This window comes from Trachemys scripta, chromosome 1 (genome assembly GCF_013100865.1).
Source record: "Trachemys scripta elegans isolate TJP31775 chromosome 1, CAS_Tse_1.0, whole genome shotgun sequence".
NCBI classification, from domain to species: domain Eukaryota; kingdom Metazoa; phylum Chordata; order Testudines; family Emydidae; genus Trachemys; species Trachemys scripta.
The window spans coordinates 71,410,004-71,428,600 of record NC_048298.1 but is presented as its reverse complement, the minus strand read 5'-3'; the positions used below and the strand labels follow the sequence as shown (position 1 = coordinate 71,428,600).

Below are 18,597 nucleotides of genomic sequence, written 5' to 3'. Positions count from 1 at the left end.
ATCACTTTTGTCGGTATAACTTATGTTGCACAGGAGTGTGAAAAAACACCCCCGAGCAACATAAGTTACACCAACAGAAGCACCGGGGTGGACAGCGCTATGTCAGTGGGAGACCTTCTCCTGCCAACACAGCTACCGCTGCTCGTGGAGGTGGTTTTGTTATGCGAACAGGAGAGCTCTCTCACATCGGCATAGAGAGGCTACATGAGCGATCTTTCAGCAGCGCAGCTGCATTGGTACAGCTGTGCCGCTGTTAGTTCGCTAGTGTAGACATGGCCTTACCTTCTCCACAATAGTTTTGTCTTCCTTCAGTGCTCCTTTAGCACCTTGATTGCCCTGTGGCCCCACTGATTTTTTGGCAGGCTTCCCACATCTGATGCACTTTTTAAAAAAAAAATTGCTGTTTGTATGTTTTGTTGGTTACTCTTCAAATTCTTTTTTGACTTTCCTAATTATGCTTTTACACTTGCCAGAATTTATGTTCCTTCTCATTTTCCTCCATAGAATTTGGCTTCCAATTTTTAAAGGATGCCTTTCTCCCCTCTAACCACCTCTTTTACTCTGCTATTTAGCCACAGTGGGAGTTTTGCACCTCTTACCATTTTTTTTTTTTAATTTGGGCTATACATGTACTTTGAGCCTCTATTATTGTGTTTTCAAATTGTTTCCATGCATCTTGCAGGCATTTCACTTGTCAAAGGGGAGGGAAGATTAGGGGAACAGTAACAAAGACATACATTCATATAGGTCATCTACTAACCTGTGACTAGCCACTTTACTACCAGGAAAACAGCTAGTGAACAATTACACTTAGGAAAAGTTATTTACACTTTGGTGCCTACCACTGGGAGAAGTTCTTCATCCCATCCTCTGCCCCTCTTCACACTGTTCAGTGCGTCAGCAAATGAAGTAAAATTTACTGGCAAAGATTCAATTTTCTGAAAGGCTAAACTCCATCCTAGCATACTGAACAGGATGTTCCCACAAGGAAGATCAACAAGATAGAGTGCAGCAAGAAAGAAACAAACACAGAAGAATTTGGAGGAAGATAACACCTTGAAAGATCCTTTGCCTGCCCGGCACCAAATCTGTCAGAAAGCTAGTCTGGAATTAAACAAAATTTACTCATTAGACACTATTTGATGAGGTGAGGTAAGGACACACTTTCATTCTTACCTCTGAATTTATTTTCTATTTATGTTTCTTTGAACTGTGATAATTGTGTCAGAGGCAATTTTATGTTTAATTCCAGACTATTTATGAGATTTGGTATACACGGATCAAAGGGTTTTGAAAGCTGATAGTTATATTCTTTTTTTCCCACCTATGTCCTCTTATTTATTAGATATGCAATGTGCCAACATGGTGCTAGGTGCCAATAGCCTGCTAAAAATACAATTTCATTCACTACAAAGTCAGAAAGGGTAAGCAGCAGGATTCTGCCCTTATAGCAAGGGTCATCATAAATACTACATTTAAGGTAATACTCAAGTTTATTGTTTCATTTGATTTTAAATCAACTTTCTGATGGAGACTCCTTCATTAGTTTGTCATGATCTTTTTAACATTTCTTTAAAAAGAAATATCATAATGGTAGGACAAAGTTTTCCCAACATATACAGAATATCCAGCAGTGAGACTGAAACCCAACCAGAAAAGACAGCCCTTTTCCCGTTCCTGCTCTGGTATCCTGTAGTCAGTGAAAGAGAGACTGCCGTACACTAAGTGATTTTCTCTGAAGACAACTTGGAAAGCTTTTGATAGTGAGAATTACTTGATTCTTGCCAAGTGGAGACAGTCTACATTCACCATGCTGCCCATTACTCAAAATGGATCTACTTGTTAGAGAAACAGAACAGAAATGTTGTCATTTTCAGGCTGGATTATGGCAACGCACTCTACTCAGGATGATTTTGGAAAGGTACCAGGAAGTTTCAGCTATGTACAATGTGGATGACTGACTTTTAAGTGGGTTAGGCTAAGAGGAGCATACAACTCTAGTGCTCCACCCTGACTTCCTATCTATTTCCAGGTGCACTTCAAGGAGCTGATTCTCAATAAGCTAGCAAAGGAATAGGATAACTTGGTCACCTCAGTCCAGACTATTGCAATATACTTGCTATAAGGCTACCTTTAAAGAACCCTAGGAAGCCTCAGCTAGTGCAGAATGTGGCCACATCGCATTTAAGTATCTTAGGTTGACATGACACCAGATCTCTATGCTAAGGTCATATACCAGGGCTCCACAGTTTTTTATCCTACCTTGAGTCTACAAAAAAAGTGAAAAATCTTTAGAGAAGCACAGCATTAGGCTCATGAACAGAAGTTTTGATCATTCCAAGTTTTTTTCCACACAAAACTGAAATTGGAATTTGACCTGGCTTCATTGGGATGAACTGTATGTGACACCTTAAAAGGCACCCAATTTATTTGCAAAGGTTATCCTGATTATCTCCATTCAGAAACTGAAACACAGAAATTTAATCTAAAAAACAAAGAAAAGAGGCAGAGGAAAGATGATGTATAACGCAGAATGGAAAAGAGGAAAGATACAAAACAAAAAAGAGCAGAAACAACAAACGACGGAGGGGCTAAGGACAGAGAAATCGGAAAGTCTTCAGTACCAAAGAGATTCCTTGATACACAAACTCTCACAGTACAATCCAGTCCCTTGCACAAAATCTGCATGTAACAGTCCCCCTGGCTATGGCCACGTTTGCTGTTCATTGTCCACTCCTACTCAAAGCTCTTTGTAGTATCGTTATTAATTTGTATCATGGTAGCACGCAGAGGTCTCAGTAAGAATCAGATCCACCTCCCCCTTGTGCTAGTTGCTGTACAGTCACAGAGTAAGAGCTTACATCCTAAAAAAATACTTAAAATCAGACAGATGGGGCAAAGGGATTGTGACACGACATAACCCATACAGGTGGCTGCCACTGTTTCCTTTGTAAGAGTAGGGATGACCTTGAAGTTAAGGTACTAAATTGGGACATTCTGTCACAGTTTCCCAGTGTGATCTTCAAGTCTTAGTTAAGATGAGGATACTATTACTTCCTCTTTCCCAATTTTTGTTCATCTAGTTTATTTAGTCCCATTAAGGAAAGCACTTAACTTTAAGCCCTGTGTTTAAATCTTACTGAAGTCAATGGGACTTAAGCACATGCTTAAGTGCTTTCCTGAACAGAGATGCTTTTCTGAATCAGAACCTCAGATTGCAAACTCCTTGTGACACGAGCTGTCTTTCTGAACTCATCTATACACTGTTTTAACTGTATCTGTTTTAAACCAGTAGTTAAACTCGGTATACCCCCTAGTGGGGATGCAATTATTCAAATGAGAGAGTATTTATAGCAGCATTGCTTAGTTTGGTAAATAAGCTACACCAATACAGCGCTTATAAATTGGTATAAATGAACCCACACTGGGAGATGCACCAATTTAACTATAATAGCTTTTAAACCAATATACTTAACTCAGTACAAATACCGTAGGCAAACAAGACCTTATTATGCTTTTACAACACGTAGTACAAAAGGGGCTTGAGTTTGACTATGGCTTCCTGGTACTACCATAATAAAAAATAAACTTGATCTTGGACTCTGGAGCCACAACCAGCATTTCTGTAACTGGGTACAGGTAACCCTGATAACACTATTTCTGTCATTTCTTGCAAATATACAAAATCCAGAGGAAGTCACAATACCTGTTAAAATATTTAAAAGATTATTTTGTCTGGAGAAACAGTGCTTGTTTCTTTATAAAATTACAAAAACTCAAGTTCATTCAGAGAATTTGTGTTTCTTTTTAAATGTAGTCACACGAGAACTCAACAACTCCTTTTTCTTCCTATAGCCTCCAGACATCAGTAGTCACCGCACGCCTGCTCTCATGAACATGTGTTTCATTTGTGAAAACCACACTCTCATGGTAATATAATTGTTATGATATTCAATTCAATAATGAAAATGTATAATTCCCAAGATCTTTGCCGAACTCTCTCAATCCAGTGTGTAAACATTATGCAGTAAAAGCTTTCTGGCATGTTGACGGAATTGGGGGTGCAGGTTAATCAAAAATTCCAGTTAACTAAGAGTTATACTTACCAATGGAATACCAATTTTCAAAGAATTAGAATACAATCAAATGAATAAAGTATAAAATACTAAACAAGTACTCACCAATCCAGTAGTAGCACTGCACTGCAGAGTGGTTGGTTTCTTGAAGCACTTAGGTGTATACTGGTAAAGTTTTCTATACCGTAGGTAATCTTATGACACTACATATCACTATGGGCAGTGCATGGTGTACACCCAGATCACTAAAAATACACTTAACACTAAAACTATACTGAACATCATTTAATCTTTCTTTGATAATTCAGAAGGCACTTTAGGATCTTGCAGTGCCTCAGGATCATCATTATCAACATCAATTATGATTGTAGATGTAGAAGAAGGTGTAGGAGATAGGGTCATTACAGATTCAGCCCAATGACATACCCAGGAATCTGCTTTTTTTAATAAATCCCGGATAAAAGCTTGTTTCTTGTCTTTTGCCTCCTTTGCCTAAAAGTAGAGTGCAGAATGTACAATTGCATAACCTCCTCGGCATTATACTAGTCCGGATTACTAGATTGAAGATTTATATTAGAAGCTATCAGAAATGCCAGTTAATAGAGCTTTCTGATTGATAAAGTGCCAGATAACACAGCTTGTACTGTATATTTATATACTGTATTGTACACAATGTACACACACACACACCTGCCCGCCTCTGGGGTTTCAAAGAACACCCAAAACTTGCAAACTTCGGAAGTGTGGCTGCAATTAGCTGAGCTTATTGGGAAACACTCATTAGCTTAACTGGAATTGGTTGCCTATGACAAGGGTTGAAATAAAAGTCCAGTGATCTTGTAGTGCTCCAAGTCAGTCACAGTGCAGCTGAAATTTATAGATGGAATTCTCAAATGGAATTTGCAAGAGCAGAGTGATTGTTGAGCAATTCAGACAGAAGGAGCAGGCAATGCTTTTGGTCTTACTTTGAAGATTTCAGATAATAGGACTAAAGATTTAAAGATGCACAAAATAATGCAATGCATATGATTATAAAATGTATTTTCATGCTTTAATTGAAACCCATTTTTTTATTCTCTTCCAGTTGTAATACTATAACTGATACATGATGAAATACTTAATAGACACAAATGGATGTTATAAAAAGTAATTACACATCTCAGTGCTAACCATTTACTGTTTAATCATTTTGAGAAAGCATTATATATTTTATGCAGAGTTATACTGTAATGATGGAAGAGGATGATTAGATTATTACTGTGTAATTTAGGTAAATTTCTCTGCAGCAGGGATTAACATTTTATAAATTGTTTCTCTCCCTCTCTCTCTCTCTCTTCAAGAAAATCTTCATCAAGGCTGCCTTAAATCTTGCAAAGGATTATTCTTCCCATAAACTAGATTCATGGAGCTTAACTCTGGGCTTCCTGTTCTCAAATCATCAGTAAAATTGTCTACTTGACACTAATGAGGACTCTGTTCTATGAACTAGAGGGAAAAAACAGTTGCCAAGCAACAAGAATGACATCAGCAACCTGTAACATTTTCACATAAATATACAAACTGGGGGTGCTGTCACAGCCGCTTTCACTCACCAAGCTGAGACTGCATTACACTTAACTCACTGTTTCTTACACAAACGCCCCCCTCCCGCCCCTACATTCTCCTATCTAGTGCATCCTAAAAATAGCTCAGAGATGAGCTCCATGACTGAAGATCATTTTACAATTCCTTTGTTTCCAACCATCAAAACTGCATAAAGGAAATTTGAAAAGGGGTGGGCATTTATAATGCTTTATTCTTATTACGGCAGGTCCCTTAACTGCATGTGGAATAACAGTCGGAAATTAATTAGATTAAGCAGCACAGAGAAACTAAAATCAGATGGAAACAAAAACGCTTAAAATATGCTAAACTTATATAGAAAGTCAAGGTGGGTGACAGATTGGATACCATAAATTAGAATACAGAATTATAGAGAAGCAGAGGTGACCATTGTGAGGAAACCAGTAAACTTGTGCAATTTAGAGAGCACAAGCTGTTTGTGCTTTAATTTACTGGAGCAGATCCCGGTACTGGCTCCCTGAACCCATAGGCAAACCTTTATCATTTCTAAAAATAAAACCAAAGGGATTAGAAGCTTTTTCAAGACACAGCTTTCCTTCCCTCAGTCACTGAACCTGCACCATCTCTGCTGCCTAGAGCACTTCCCATGATGCAGAGGAAGATTGATCATCTGTCAAATGCATATTTGAAGTAATTCATGTGGGATAAAACATCTTTGGAGGAGAATATAGAAGCCACATCCAGCAGGATGATGAGATGGATCAGAGTGAGTAGCACTGAACAGCTGCCCACAGCAAACTTAGGTACCTGTAACAATTTTATTCCAACTAAGATGATCATTTTAAAGAATAAACATAATTAAAGCAAACATTCTTGAGTGCCCAGTGGAGAATGTGGAAATGAATTAAAACTTTTCTGCAGGAAAATAATCCTCAAATCTGAGTACATTAATGAAGCAGATGCCAGCTAAGTGTCTGGATTAGAATCTTCTGCATCCGGAGAAGAGCCTCAGAAATCCCATGAGGATACAAGATTAGAGGAGGAATGTAGACAATGGTGACTCCGAATGACTACAGGTAGCAGAAAGATCAGTCCTAGTGGCCAGTCTAAGTAAGACACATTACTAGTCAAAATGTGAAGAATATGCTAAGACTGCATTAATAAGGTGATAGATAGTAGATAATGTTTTCACCCCTCACCATTATATAAATCAATAGTCTGTCACCTGGCAGTTACACTAGTTACCATACATTCAAAATTACTAAGGCTATCAATCCTTAGACCTCAGGGGAAAAACTGATCACCAGATGGAATCAGGAAGAGCTCCCCACTCATGACGCAATGTTTGCATAAATAGGAAAAAGAACAAAAATTTAAAAAGTTACAATGTTCCTTTCTCTGAAATATCTTGATAGTCCACAGTAGAGGATGGGATACCCAGCCAGCCAGACTATTAGTTAGATATGGTCATGGCCATGACTATGGTCCCTATGAAAAACTGCTTAAAGTAAGAGGCCACAGATAATGTTGTGTACTTCTAAGTAGATGAGCTCAGACTATTAACCCTTTCAAAAATAACTTCTTAAGTAAGATAGCCACTTACCTGTCCTATCCCCAATATGAAAGTCTGAGACAAGTCCAGATTTTGCAAAACACGAAGTTCAGTGACCCAAGCGTTTCACCGCTATGGTATTTTCTGCAGAATTCACCCCTTTCTTCCAGAGTTTTGCTGCAGAATCTCGGCTTCCAATTTAAAAAGAAAAATGTTTCTAGCCTTTTTTGCTGCAGTGAAGGCCTCAAAAGTATGAACAGACTGTAAACTGAAACAATAGCTCTGAGACATGTGTCTTGCTTCACTCATCTCAGTCAGAACCCTGTAGGCTTCATGATTTCACATCATACTTTGGCATTTTCTGAAGATTCTATGAAATTCACTATTTTACTGCAATCAGAAACCCAACATTCTTTTGTCAACCTGTCCTGATGGGACCTGCTAGCAGCTGCCTCTTGCTCTGCAAGGTTCCCCCAGATGGGGGAATTAATTGGATTACAATGCATACTCCCTGCACTGTTCCATAGAGCAAGGTAGCAGGGGTTGGAAAGAGAGAACTGGAATCTAACGCCATCATCCCTGACACGTGTGGGGAGAAGAAGAATCTGAGACAGGTCACATGGGCATTATGAGAGTTGAAGCGTATGGAGTATCTATGGAAAATAGGGCTGTCAAGTGATTAAAAAAATTAATTGTGATTAATCACACTGTTAAACAATAATATAATACCATTTATGTAAATATTTTTGGATGTTTTCTACATTTTCAAATATATTGATTTCAATTACAACACAGAATACAAAATGTACAGCGCTCACTTTATACTTATTTTTATTACAAATATTTGCACTGTAAAAATAAAAAGAAATACTATTTTTCAATTCAACTAATACAAGTACTGTAGTGCAATCTCTTTATCATGAAAGTAGAACTCACAGGTAGGATTATGTACATGTGACAGGGCGTGACTCACCTCTGTTCCTGGACCCATGTCACTCCCAGGACCGTGGCGTCCCCTTCATGACACTACCCTCTGGCTGGGCCATACTCCGTGTTCCCCCCTTCTGGGTGGACTGCAGTCCATTGTCCAGCCACTTCCTTCAGTGGCAAGCGCAGTCTACTCTTTAGCCTCCTCGCCAGTGGTGAGGAGCAGGGGAGAGGGACCCGTGCCCACCCTCTACTCTGGGTCCTGGCCCAGGGACCCTGTAGATAGCAGCCACTTACTGCATCCCCTCCGACTCCTCTGTGGATCTCCCTGGGCCACTTCCCCGCAGTCCCAGCACCTTCTTTGCCCTAGCCTCAGGGCTTCAGCCTGCAGCACCAGCCTATAGCACTGCTATGTCCAGGGTGCTTGCTGAACTCAGCCTGCAAGGCAGCCAGTCTACCTCCCTCCTCAAGCTCCAGGGAGTGGCTCCCTCTGCTCTGCCCTGCAGCCCTTCTTATATGAGCCTGCCAGGCCATGACTGGCTGCTCCTCTCAGACCCTTTCCAATTGGCTGCCTCTGGCGCAGCCTCGCTACGGCTGCTTTTAAACCCTTTTCTACTAGTGTGTACAAAAAAAAGAGCCTACAAGTCCACTCAGTCCTACTTATTGTTCAGCCAATCACTCAAACAAGTTTGTTTACATTTTCAGGAGATAATGCTGCCCGCTCTTGTTTACAATGTCACCTGAAAGTGAGAACAGGCTTTTGCTTGGCACTGTTGTAGCTGTCTCAAGATATTTACATGCCAGATGCGCTAAAGATTTATATGTCCCTTCATGTTTCAACCACCATTCCAGGGGACATGCGTCCATGCTGATGACGGATTCTACTCGATAAGGACCCAACCAGTGTGGACTGACATGTTCATTTTCATCAACTGAGTCAGATGCCACCGCATCGGACTGTAACTCTTTTAACACTTCTGAAAGCATGCTCCACACCTCCTCCCTCTCAGATTTTGGAAACCACTTCTGATTCTTAAACCTTGGGTCGAGTGCTTTAGAAATCTCACATTGGTACCTTCTTTGTGTTTTGCCAAATCTGCAGTGAAAGTGTTCTTAAAATGAACAACATATGCTGGGTCATCATCCAAGACTGCTATAACATGAAATATATGGAAGGATGCAGCTAAAACAGAGTGGGGACATACAATTCTCTCCCAAGGAGGTCAGCCATAAATTTAATTAAGACTTTTTTTTAAACAAGCGTCATCAGCATGGAAGCATGTCCTCTGGAATGGTGGCCAAAGCATGAAGGGGCATACGAATGTTTAGCATATGTGGCACGTAAATTCCTTGCAATGTCAGCTACAAAAGTGCCATGCGAACACCTGTTCTCACTTTCTGGTGACATTGTAAATAAGAAGTGGGCAGCTTTATCTGCCGTAAATATAAACAAACTTCTTTGTCTTTGTGATTGGCTGAACAATAAGTAGGACTGAGTGGACTTGTAGGCTCTAAAGTTTTACATTGTTTTGGAGTGCAGTTATGTAATAACAACAACAACAAAAAATCTACATTTGTAAGTTGCACTTTCACAATAAAGAGATTGCACTACAGTACTTGTATGAGGTGAATTGAAAAATACTATTCTTTTGTTTATCATATTTACAATGCAAATATTTGTAATAAAAAATAATAATATAAAGTGAGCATTGTAAACCTCGTATTCTGTGTTGTAATCAAAATCAATATATTTGAAAATGTAGAAAAACATCCAAAAATATTTAATAAAATTTAATTGGTTTATTGTTTTACAGTGCAAACTGTGATTAATCACGATTAATTTTTTTAATCGTGACTAATTTTTTGAGTTAATCGCGTGAGTTAACTGCAATTAATTGACAGCCATAATGGAGAACATAATAAAAACCCATCCTCTCAAATAATCATTGTCAAAAACAGTCAGTAACAATATTTGTATCAATGAGTATTGTGAACTATGAACCACAGCTCTGAGATTGCTAAGCAATTTTGGGACAGTCTCTTTGTTATATATTTATATGGTGCTTAGGACAATGGGGTCCTGGTCTACGACTAGGGATCCTAGGTACTACCTCAATACAAATAATAAATAACAGCAGTAATTATAATAATCATTCTCTGTGTTTGAGAGAAGACAGGGACGGGAATGAAGGATATTTCATGATGACAGAGTAAATTAAACTTTGCGATGGAATTTATCGGGTTGCTGACAGGGAATTTGGTCTCGTGCTACAGAGTACTCAAGGCCCTTATTATGTTATACAAACAACAGCCACCTTTTGAGCAGCCATACTATGCCAAACACCACGATATCTATCTTGATACCTAATGCTCAAACTGCTCTTACATACTCCATTTATGGCAGCTTATTTCCACAAAAGCAGATTTGTACAATTCTCTTTCAAAGTACACCTCTACCCCGATAGAACGCGACCCGATATAACACGAATTCGGATATAACACGGTACAGCAGCGGGGAGCCCCGGGCCCTTTAAAGCGCCACCCGAGCCCCGCTGCTTTACCGCGTTATATCCGAATTCGTGTGGCGCCCCGGGCCCTTTAAATCCCTGCCCGAGCCTCGCTGCCGGAGCTCCGGTGGTTATTTAAAGGGCCCGGGGCTCCCCTCAGCGGCTGGAGCACTGAGCCCTTTAAATCACTGCCAGGGAAGCCGTCCAATCCAGCGTGCCGTACTGGCTCTTGCCGGTACGCCGTACCGGACCGTACCCAATATAACACAATCTCACCAAAAGGCGGTGAGATTTTTTGGCTCCCGAGGACCACGTCATATCGGGGTAGAGGTGTATGTGTGAATAAGTTGCAGACCCCTCTGAGTGGACATCACATTTGTAGTTGGAGAGATTTCTTTAAGAGACTGTATCACAGAATCATAGAACTGGAAGGGACCTCGAGAGGTCATCTAGTCCAGTCCCCAGCACTCAAGGCAGGACTAAGTATTATGTAGGCCATCCCTGACAGGTGTTTGTCCAACCTGCTCTTAAAAATCCCTAATGATGGAGATTCCACAACCTCCCTAGGCCATTTATTCCAGTGCTTAACCACTCTGACAGTTAGGAAGTTTTTCCTAACGTCCAACCTAAACCGCCCTTGCTGCAATTTAAGCCCATTGCTTCTTCCCCTATCCTCAGAGGTTAAGAACAACAATTTTTCTCCCTCCTTCTTGCAACAACCATTTATGTACTTGAAAACTGTTGTTATGTCCCTTCTTAGTCTTCTCTTCTCCAGACTAAATAAACCCAATTTTTTTCAATCTTCCCTCATAGGTCATTTTTCTAGACTTTTAATCATTTTTGTTGCTCTTCTCTGGACTTTCTCCAATTTGTCCACATCTTTCCTGAAATGTGGCATCCAGAACTGGACACAATACTCCTGTTGTGGCCTAATCAGCGTGGAGTAGAGTGGAAGAATTACTTCTCGTGTCTTGCTTACAATACTCCTGCTAATATATCCCAGAATTATGTTTAATTTTTTTGCAACAGCGTTACACTGTTGACTCATATTTAGCTTGTGATCCACTATGATTCCCAGATCCCTTTCCGCAGTACTCCTTCCTAGCCGGTCATTTCCCATTTTGTATGTGTGCAACAGATTGTTCCTTCCTAAGTAGAATACTTTGCGTTTGTCCATATTGAATTTTATCCTATTTACTTCAGACCATTTCTCCAGTTTGTCCAGATCATTTTGAATTTTAATACTATCCTCCAAAGCACATGCAACCCCTCCCAGCTTGGTGTTGTCCACAAACTTTATGAGTGTACTCTCTATGCCATTATCTAAATCATTGATGAAGATATTGAACAGAATCGGACCCAGAACCGATCCCTGCAGGACCCCACTCGTTATGCCCTTCCAGAATGACTGAACCACTGATACCTATTCTCTGGGAACGATTTTCCAACCAGTTATGCACCCACCTTATAATAGCTCCATCTAGGTTGTATTTCCCTAGTTTGTTGATGAGACGGTCACGCGAGACAGTATCAAAAGCCTTAAAGTCAAGATATATCACATCTACCACTTCCCCCCTACCCACAAGGCTTGTTACCCTGTCAAAGAAAGCTATCATGTTGGTTTGACACAATTTGTTCTTGACAAATCCATGCTGACTGTTATTTATCACCTTATTATGTTCTAGATGTTTGCAAATTGATTACTTAATTATTTGCTCCATTATCTTTCCAGGTACAGAAGTTAAGCTGACTGGTCTGTAATTGTCCTTATTTCCCTTTTTATAGATGGGCACTCTATTTGCCCTTTTCCAGTCTTCTGGAATGTCTCCCCTCTTCCATGACTTTTCAAAGATAATTGCTAATGGCTCATATATCTCCTCAGTCAGATCTCAGATATCTCCTTGTCTTGTATCTACAAGTCAAATGAGCCTTGCTTCCTACACTTAATAGAAATAGAAGGAAATCTTATTTGTTTACCTTTTTTTGAAGACAGAAAAAATGATGGACAATTTCACTTAATATCTTTGTTTTACTGGCACTGAATATCTAACAGCTCAATGCAGAGGAGGCTCTCTAATGCAAACTTTCACAACCATCACCTCTTCAATTACAGCAATGAAGAGGTCTTGGAGTGACAATTATATTCCTCTACTAAAATCCAGGTTCCAGCTCTAATGGGAGTAATCCATTCTCAGTATTTCCTCATGTATCCATGCTAAGGAAAATGGGCACCTCCTTGGAAAACTGGACATACCAATTATAATTCCTGAATTTTAAAAGATTTAGGATACTTCAAAGATATTTTTGTCAAAGTACCTTACATGATATTTATTTGGAATGCTTAACTAGAAAAACCTGCCAGAGGCAAATTATATTCCCTTAAAACACCAATACACACATAATGCTGGGACCCAAATGTATTTTTCTATTACCCATCACTCACTCACACACACAGAACAAAACACATGTAAGCATGACAGGAAACTTTTTCTTTGAGCACAGGAACTTCAGAGCTCTAACCCTGAATCTGTAATGACTTGCTGTGTGGCTTGGGGCAAGTCATCTCTCTTCATCAATTTCCACATCTGTGGAAGTGGGATAACACTTTACCTACCTCACGGGGGTGTTATGAGAATTAATTAGCTCATGTTTGAACAACCACTTTGAAGATGAAAAGTGCTATTTAAATGCAAAGTATTATTTTTCTATAAATATGCAAAAACCAAGCACCTGCACTAATATATGCATAAAACCAAAACAAAATTATTCCTTCTCTATACATAGATGAACACAATGTTCAAATGCACTACTCCCATCCATAGGTGGGTCTCTCAAACCTCCCCTACTCCAAACACATACAATCATATCTTCTAAGATATGCAAATTATGTATTTAATGTTTTTTTTTAACAAATGTGTATATAATTTGTCATAAGACTTTCTATAAAAGCAATTAAAAGAAAACAAAAAATGTATTATTGATTAAATGACCCAACCCCTAGATATCATCTTCCCTGGTTCCATTCTAATATGTCATCATGGTTTACAGGTGATCTGTGACAAATAAAGTGAGAGAAAAAGATGTCTAAAGTACCAAATGACAGAAGTGGGCTGGATCTGACCAATAGCACTATAACAATTTTAGAGCCTTTTTGCAGTTGTTGTGCATGAGGCAAACAGGAGTTTATTTTTTAGCATTGGCTTACTCCTGATCAGCAGAGTTGTTTCAAGTAATGGACAGCTTTGGTTATTCCAACTGAAGCGAGTACCTCCCATTGCGAGGAAATTGCATGTTACTTTGAAGAGAAAATTGATTGGCCTGAAATATCCACTTCAGCAGATGCAGAGTGATTAAGCCTGTTCTGGCTAAGTTTAGGCCAATGATGCTCCCTGAGATACTAGAAACGTTAGGAATATTTTGTGCTACAATCTGTGCTTTGCAACCAAGTGCTTCTTTTCTGAGCAAGGCAAGCAGGGAAGAACAGCATCCCCAGCTGGTAGAGACTGCCAATGACCTATGTAGGACAGGTTGCTGATTTCTGTAAAGGAAGTTGTTGTGAGGCCATCACTTGGTGCTGGTGATAATAGCCAGATTTTTCCCAGGATCGCAATTTTCCATTTTTGGTTAAGGGTACTGTGGCAAAACAATTCTCAGAGCATTTTGACGTACAAAATCTCCCTGACCCCTGTCAATCTGGGTACAGACTGTGCAGTATTCTGGATGCCTTGCTAGATGATCTGCTGATAAAGATCAAGTATCCATACTGATACTGAGGAGTCCAGTGGCACCTTAATGAAAGCTTATGCCCAAATAAATATGTTAGTCTTTAAGGTGCCACCGGACTCCTCATTGTTTTTGTGGATACAGACTAACACAGCTACCCCTCTGATACATATTGATACTGTCAGATCTATCGGCTCTCATAAATACCATTGGCCATGAAGCACTGTTGACTTGCCCCATTTTCTTCCATTAGGGTTCAAAGACTTCATTCCTATCTCCTAAAGAGGTTCCAGATGGTCATTGCTGGCAAATGCTTTTCTGTCAAAGAGTGGTCCCTCAGGGCTTCATCTTCTTTCTTTCTACTCCAAATGTATACAGACCGATTAAGGAGATATGTACTATGGTATTTTAATATGCCACTGACAACCATGCTTTCTAATGCCTTACTTAGCATTTGATAGATGCTGCGCCATGGATAACTGGCTGAAGCTCAGCCTAGGCAAGAAGGAAGTGAAATTGGTAAGACTGGGGAAACAACCCAAACATATGGCAAGAATTATATCCGGCCATACAAATGAGGGTGTGTTTCTCTATCATTTATTACTCAAGTTTGCAGTCTATGGGTACTGATGTAACCCCAAGTGCTGTTAGATGATCGCACAGCAGCGGTAATCAGGACAACATTTTTTCATCTGCATCTGGTCCAGAAGGCATAAATATTTCTTTCAGATGCGGCCTTGCTATTATGGTATCACATTGTCATTTTAATATTACACTACAGCAATGTGCTGTACATGGAACTTCACCTTAAATCATCTAGAAAACTGAAGTTACTGCAGAATGTGGCAACTGTGAGCATACCACACTTACAGGATTGGGGATTCTATCCTGGGAAGTAGTGACTCTGAAAAAAATGTGAGAATCTTAGTGGATAATTAGTTGAATATGAGCTCCTAGAGTGATGTTGTGGCCAAAAGAACTAAAATGATCCTGGCGTGTGTGAACAGGGGAATCTTGAGTAGGAGTAGAGAAGTTATTTTACCTCTATATTTTGCACTGGTGCGACTGATGCTGGAATACAGTGTTCAGTTTGGTGCCCACAATTCAAGATGGATGTTGATAAATTTGAGAGGGTTCAGAGAAGAGCCACAACAAAGATTAAAGGATTAGAAACACACAACTTATAGTAACAGAATCAAAGAGCTCAATCTATTTAGTTTAATAAAGAGAAGGTTGAGAGGTAACTTGATTACAGTCTATAAGTACCTACATGGGGGACAAATATTTGATAATGGGCTCTTCATTAGAAAGGTACAATTACAATCCAATGACTGGAAGCTAAAGCTAGACAAATTCAGACTGGAAATAAAAGCCTTACCTTTTTAATAGTGAGTGTAATTAATCATTTGATGAATTTACTAAGGGTTATGGTAGATTCTCCATCACTGAATTTTAAAGTCAAGATTGGATGTATTTTTCTAAAAGATATGCACTCAGAATTATTTTGGCGAAGTTCCCTGGCCTATGTCATACAGGAAGTCAGACTAAATGATCACAATGGTTCCTTCTGGCCTTGGAATCTGTGACTTTGCTCTGATCTGCATTGGCTGCATGTTGGTTTGCAGGTAGAGAGTAAGGCGTTGGTATCGACCTATGAAGCCCTAAATAGCTAGGGACCTGCCTGTCTGAGAGATTTCCTCTCTCTCTATGCCAGATTGTCAATAATTCATAACTATTAAATTCTTTACCTCTGTAATACTTTTATAAAATGTACTCTGATTCATAGGACCAAACGAACTGTCTAACACCTGCTTAAATTACAGCAGTCATCCAGCATTATCTGGCATGAACTGTCTTGCTCCAAAGCTCAGAATTTTCAAATGTAATTGAATGGATCTCCACAGGGTATGATTTAATGCACTGAAGACTTATTTAGTATAGGAATCAGTAATCTTTCACAACAATGGAAATCCACTTAATAAAATGTTCTTCAAAGTGACAACAGACTGACATAGGATCATCATAAGATTTCGCTATGTTAAAAAAAAACTAATATGAAACACAGTCTCCTGCTAAGAATGACAAATGTTTGTTCTCAGACATCAGAGAGCCTTTTCTTTAAGCCTGGGTGCACTAGCTGCATAGAACGGCACAAGTTTTATTCAAACCTATCAGAAATGAAAATGGATTGTTTTATTTATGAATCTATCCTTCAGTATTACTAAAGTTACACAGGAAGAAAAAAAAATAGGTTCTCTCTCCATGCTGTAACACTTTTATTTTTATCAACTAATAGGCACAAGGATTAAGTAACAGGCAACACCATTATCTTTCGAATATCTCACATTGAAAAGTTTATACAAATAAGCTGCACTTTAAGCCCACTAGACTGGTTTTATTGTATATGGTAAATCAAATCAGATCAGATCAGAACTAAAGAAACTTCTCTATTCCAGGCAACTGTATCCTTAAACCACATTTTTCTGCCTCATGCCCATTCCATGTGCCACCCATCATGGAGCAGGCAGAAAGCTTTCTGCCTCATACAAAGATCTGTGAAATTCTATATTCAAACAGTGATGAACAGAAACTGAAAGGAATATTCTTGGCACAAAGAGATCAAAAAAAAAAAAACAAGCATAAGGCTTTTCTAACGTGCTTAGTTTATGTAACACATGAAGCCCATTCTGATAATTTTATACATATATATAGAGACACACACACGTAATTCAGAGTTATGGTAAATAGCCGTTCAGTCTAACGGCCAGAACCAAGCTGTCTAACTGTCACCAGAATTTGTGACACACAGTTACACATACACTGGTGCTTTTGATTCTCCCATTGTGACCTACGGGCTCGATCCAGCTCCCACTGAAGTCAATGGTAGTCATTTAATGGGTGCTGGATCAGGTCCAAATGGAACATGACCAAAAACTGAGGAGCCTATAGTGTGTCATATTTTTTCATACATAAAATAGACTGAAAGTGTATAAATTAAATCTAAAATCTTCTCTAATAGATCAAAGTTTTGTGTGAGAGGATAACACATGTACATGTATAATATAGTTACAGATGGAAAATGTAGTGATGATAATAATGATGTTAAATCTTTTAAACACAGGTATCAGAAAACACTATATTGTGTTTTCCACATTAGCAAACAGTGTGTTTAAAATAAATATGTACTGCTTTCTGCCCCCATCCAGAAAAGCATAAGTGGATCTTTAAAGAAATAGAACCCCATGCAAACATAAAGAGAAAGTCATGTGGATGGAAGGATCCACCTGTAGTGATTGCTTTGCAGAAAACAGGAATCAAGTCTGTAAAGCTTTGGTGAGGGGGAAGGAGAGGGAGAATTTCAAACAATATTGCAAAGTGCTCACCAGTTTGCCACCAGTGATCCAACACTGGGACCTTGAAGACTTTTTTGGACCATTCTAATGTCTCCACATCACAGCGTTCACCAGCTACAAATAATGTTCGGAACCTAAATAAAATGGTAAAAATTTTAGATGTTAATGCTTGACAAGGAAAGGTAAAACAGAAAAAGAATGTATTTCTCTATAAACTTTAGAAACATGTGTTCTATGTCCAAGATGTTGAAGGGTGGAAAGTGTGTTTCTGTTCCAGCTTACTGAATGGAAATTGCATTCTATGGATATTAATGTATACTTCTTAATATAATACTTAAAAATAGCCTCTTTTTTTGAAATGTGAAGGCCTTGGGACACCATGACTAGCTTAACAATTCAAGAAGAGTAAACTTAAATATAAAAATGTATTAAATTTAAAACAGATAAAATATAGAAATTGTGTACGGTGTCAATAGCTGTGCCACAAGTACTCCTGTTCTTCTTAAAACAAATACAATATACCAAAAAGGAGCTCTGATTGTGAGCCCGGAGATTGCTGAGGTTTTCATAAGGGTATAAAGGAGAACAATGGATGGCAGAATGTTGAAGATAGAGAGTAGGATTGCGTGTGTTATGTCAGCATATGCTCCTAAACAAGGTAGAACTATGGAAGAGACGGAGAGCTTTAGAAATGATCTGGCAGAGTTAGTGGTCATGGTTGACAGTAACTCCTTGTTAGTGGTGATTAAAACTGCCATGCTGGTGAAGGGTGCCCAGTAGATGGAATGGAGGGTAAATCTAGCTTTGGTAAAAAAGGCAGAAGGAAAGAAATGGGTTGAGCACTGTTTGTTTAATGGGTTCTCAGTGGCAAATACGTGGTTCAAAAAAAAAGAATC

The 18,597-nt window shown here is 39.1% G+C and overlaps 1 protein-coding gene across 1 annotated transcript in view; it reads right to left on the bottom strand.

The window, feature by feature from the left end:
* The window catches only part of ACSS3 (acyl-CoA synthetase short chain family member 3), a 124,439-nt gene that overhangs the window by 37,885 nt on the left and 67,957 nt on the right, over nucleotides 1-18,597 (bottom strand). The window contains exon 9 of the mRNA XM_034772167.1: nucleotides 17,732-17,835. Within this exon, the coding sequence (XP_034628058.1) occupies nucleotides 17,732-17,835 (104 nt within the window). The remainder of the gene's footprint in view (nucleotides 1-17,731; nucleotides 17,836-18,597) is intronic.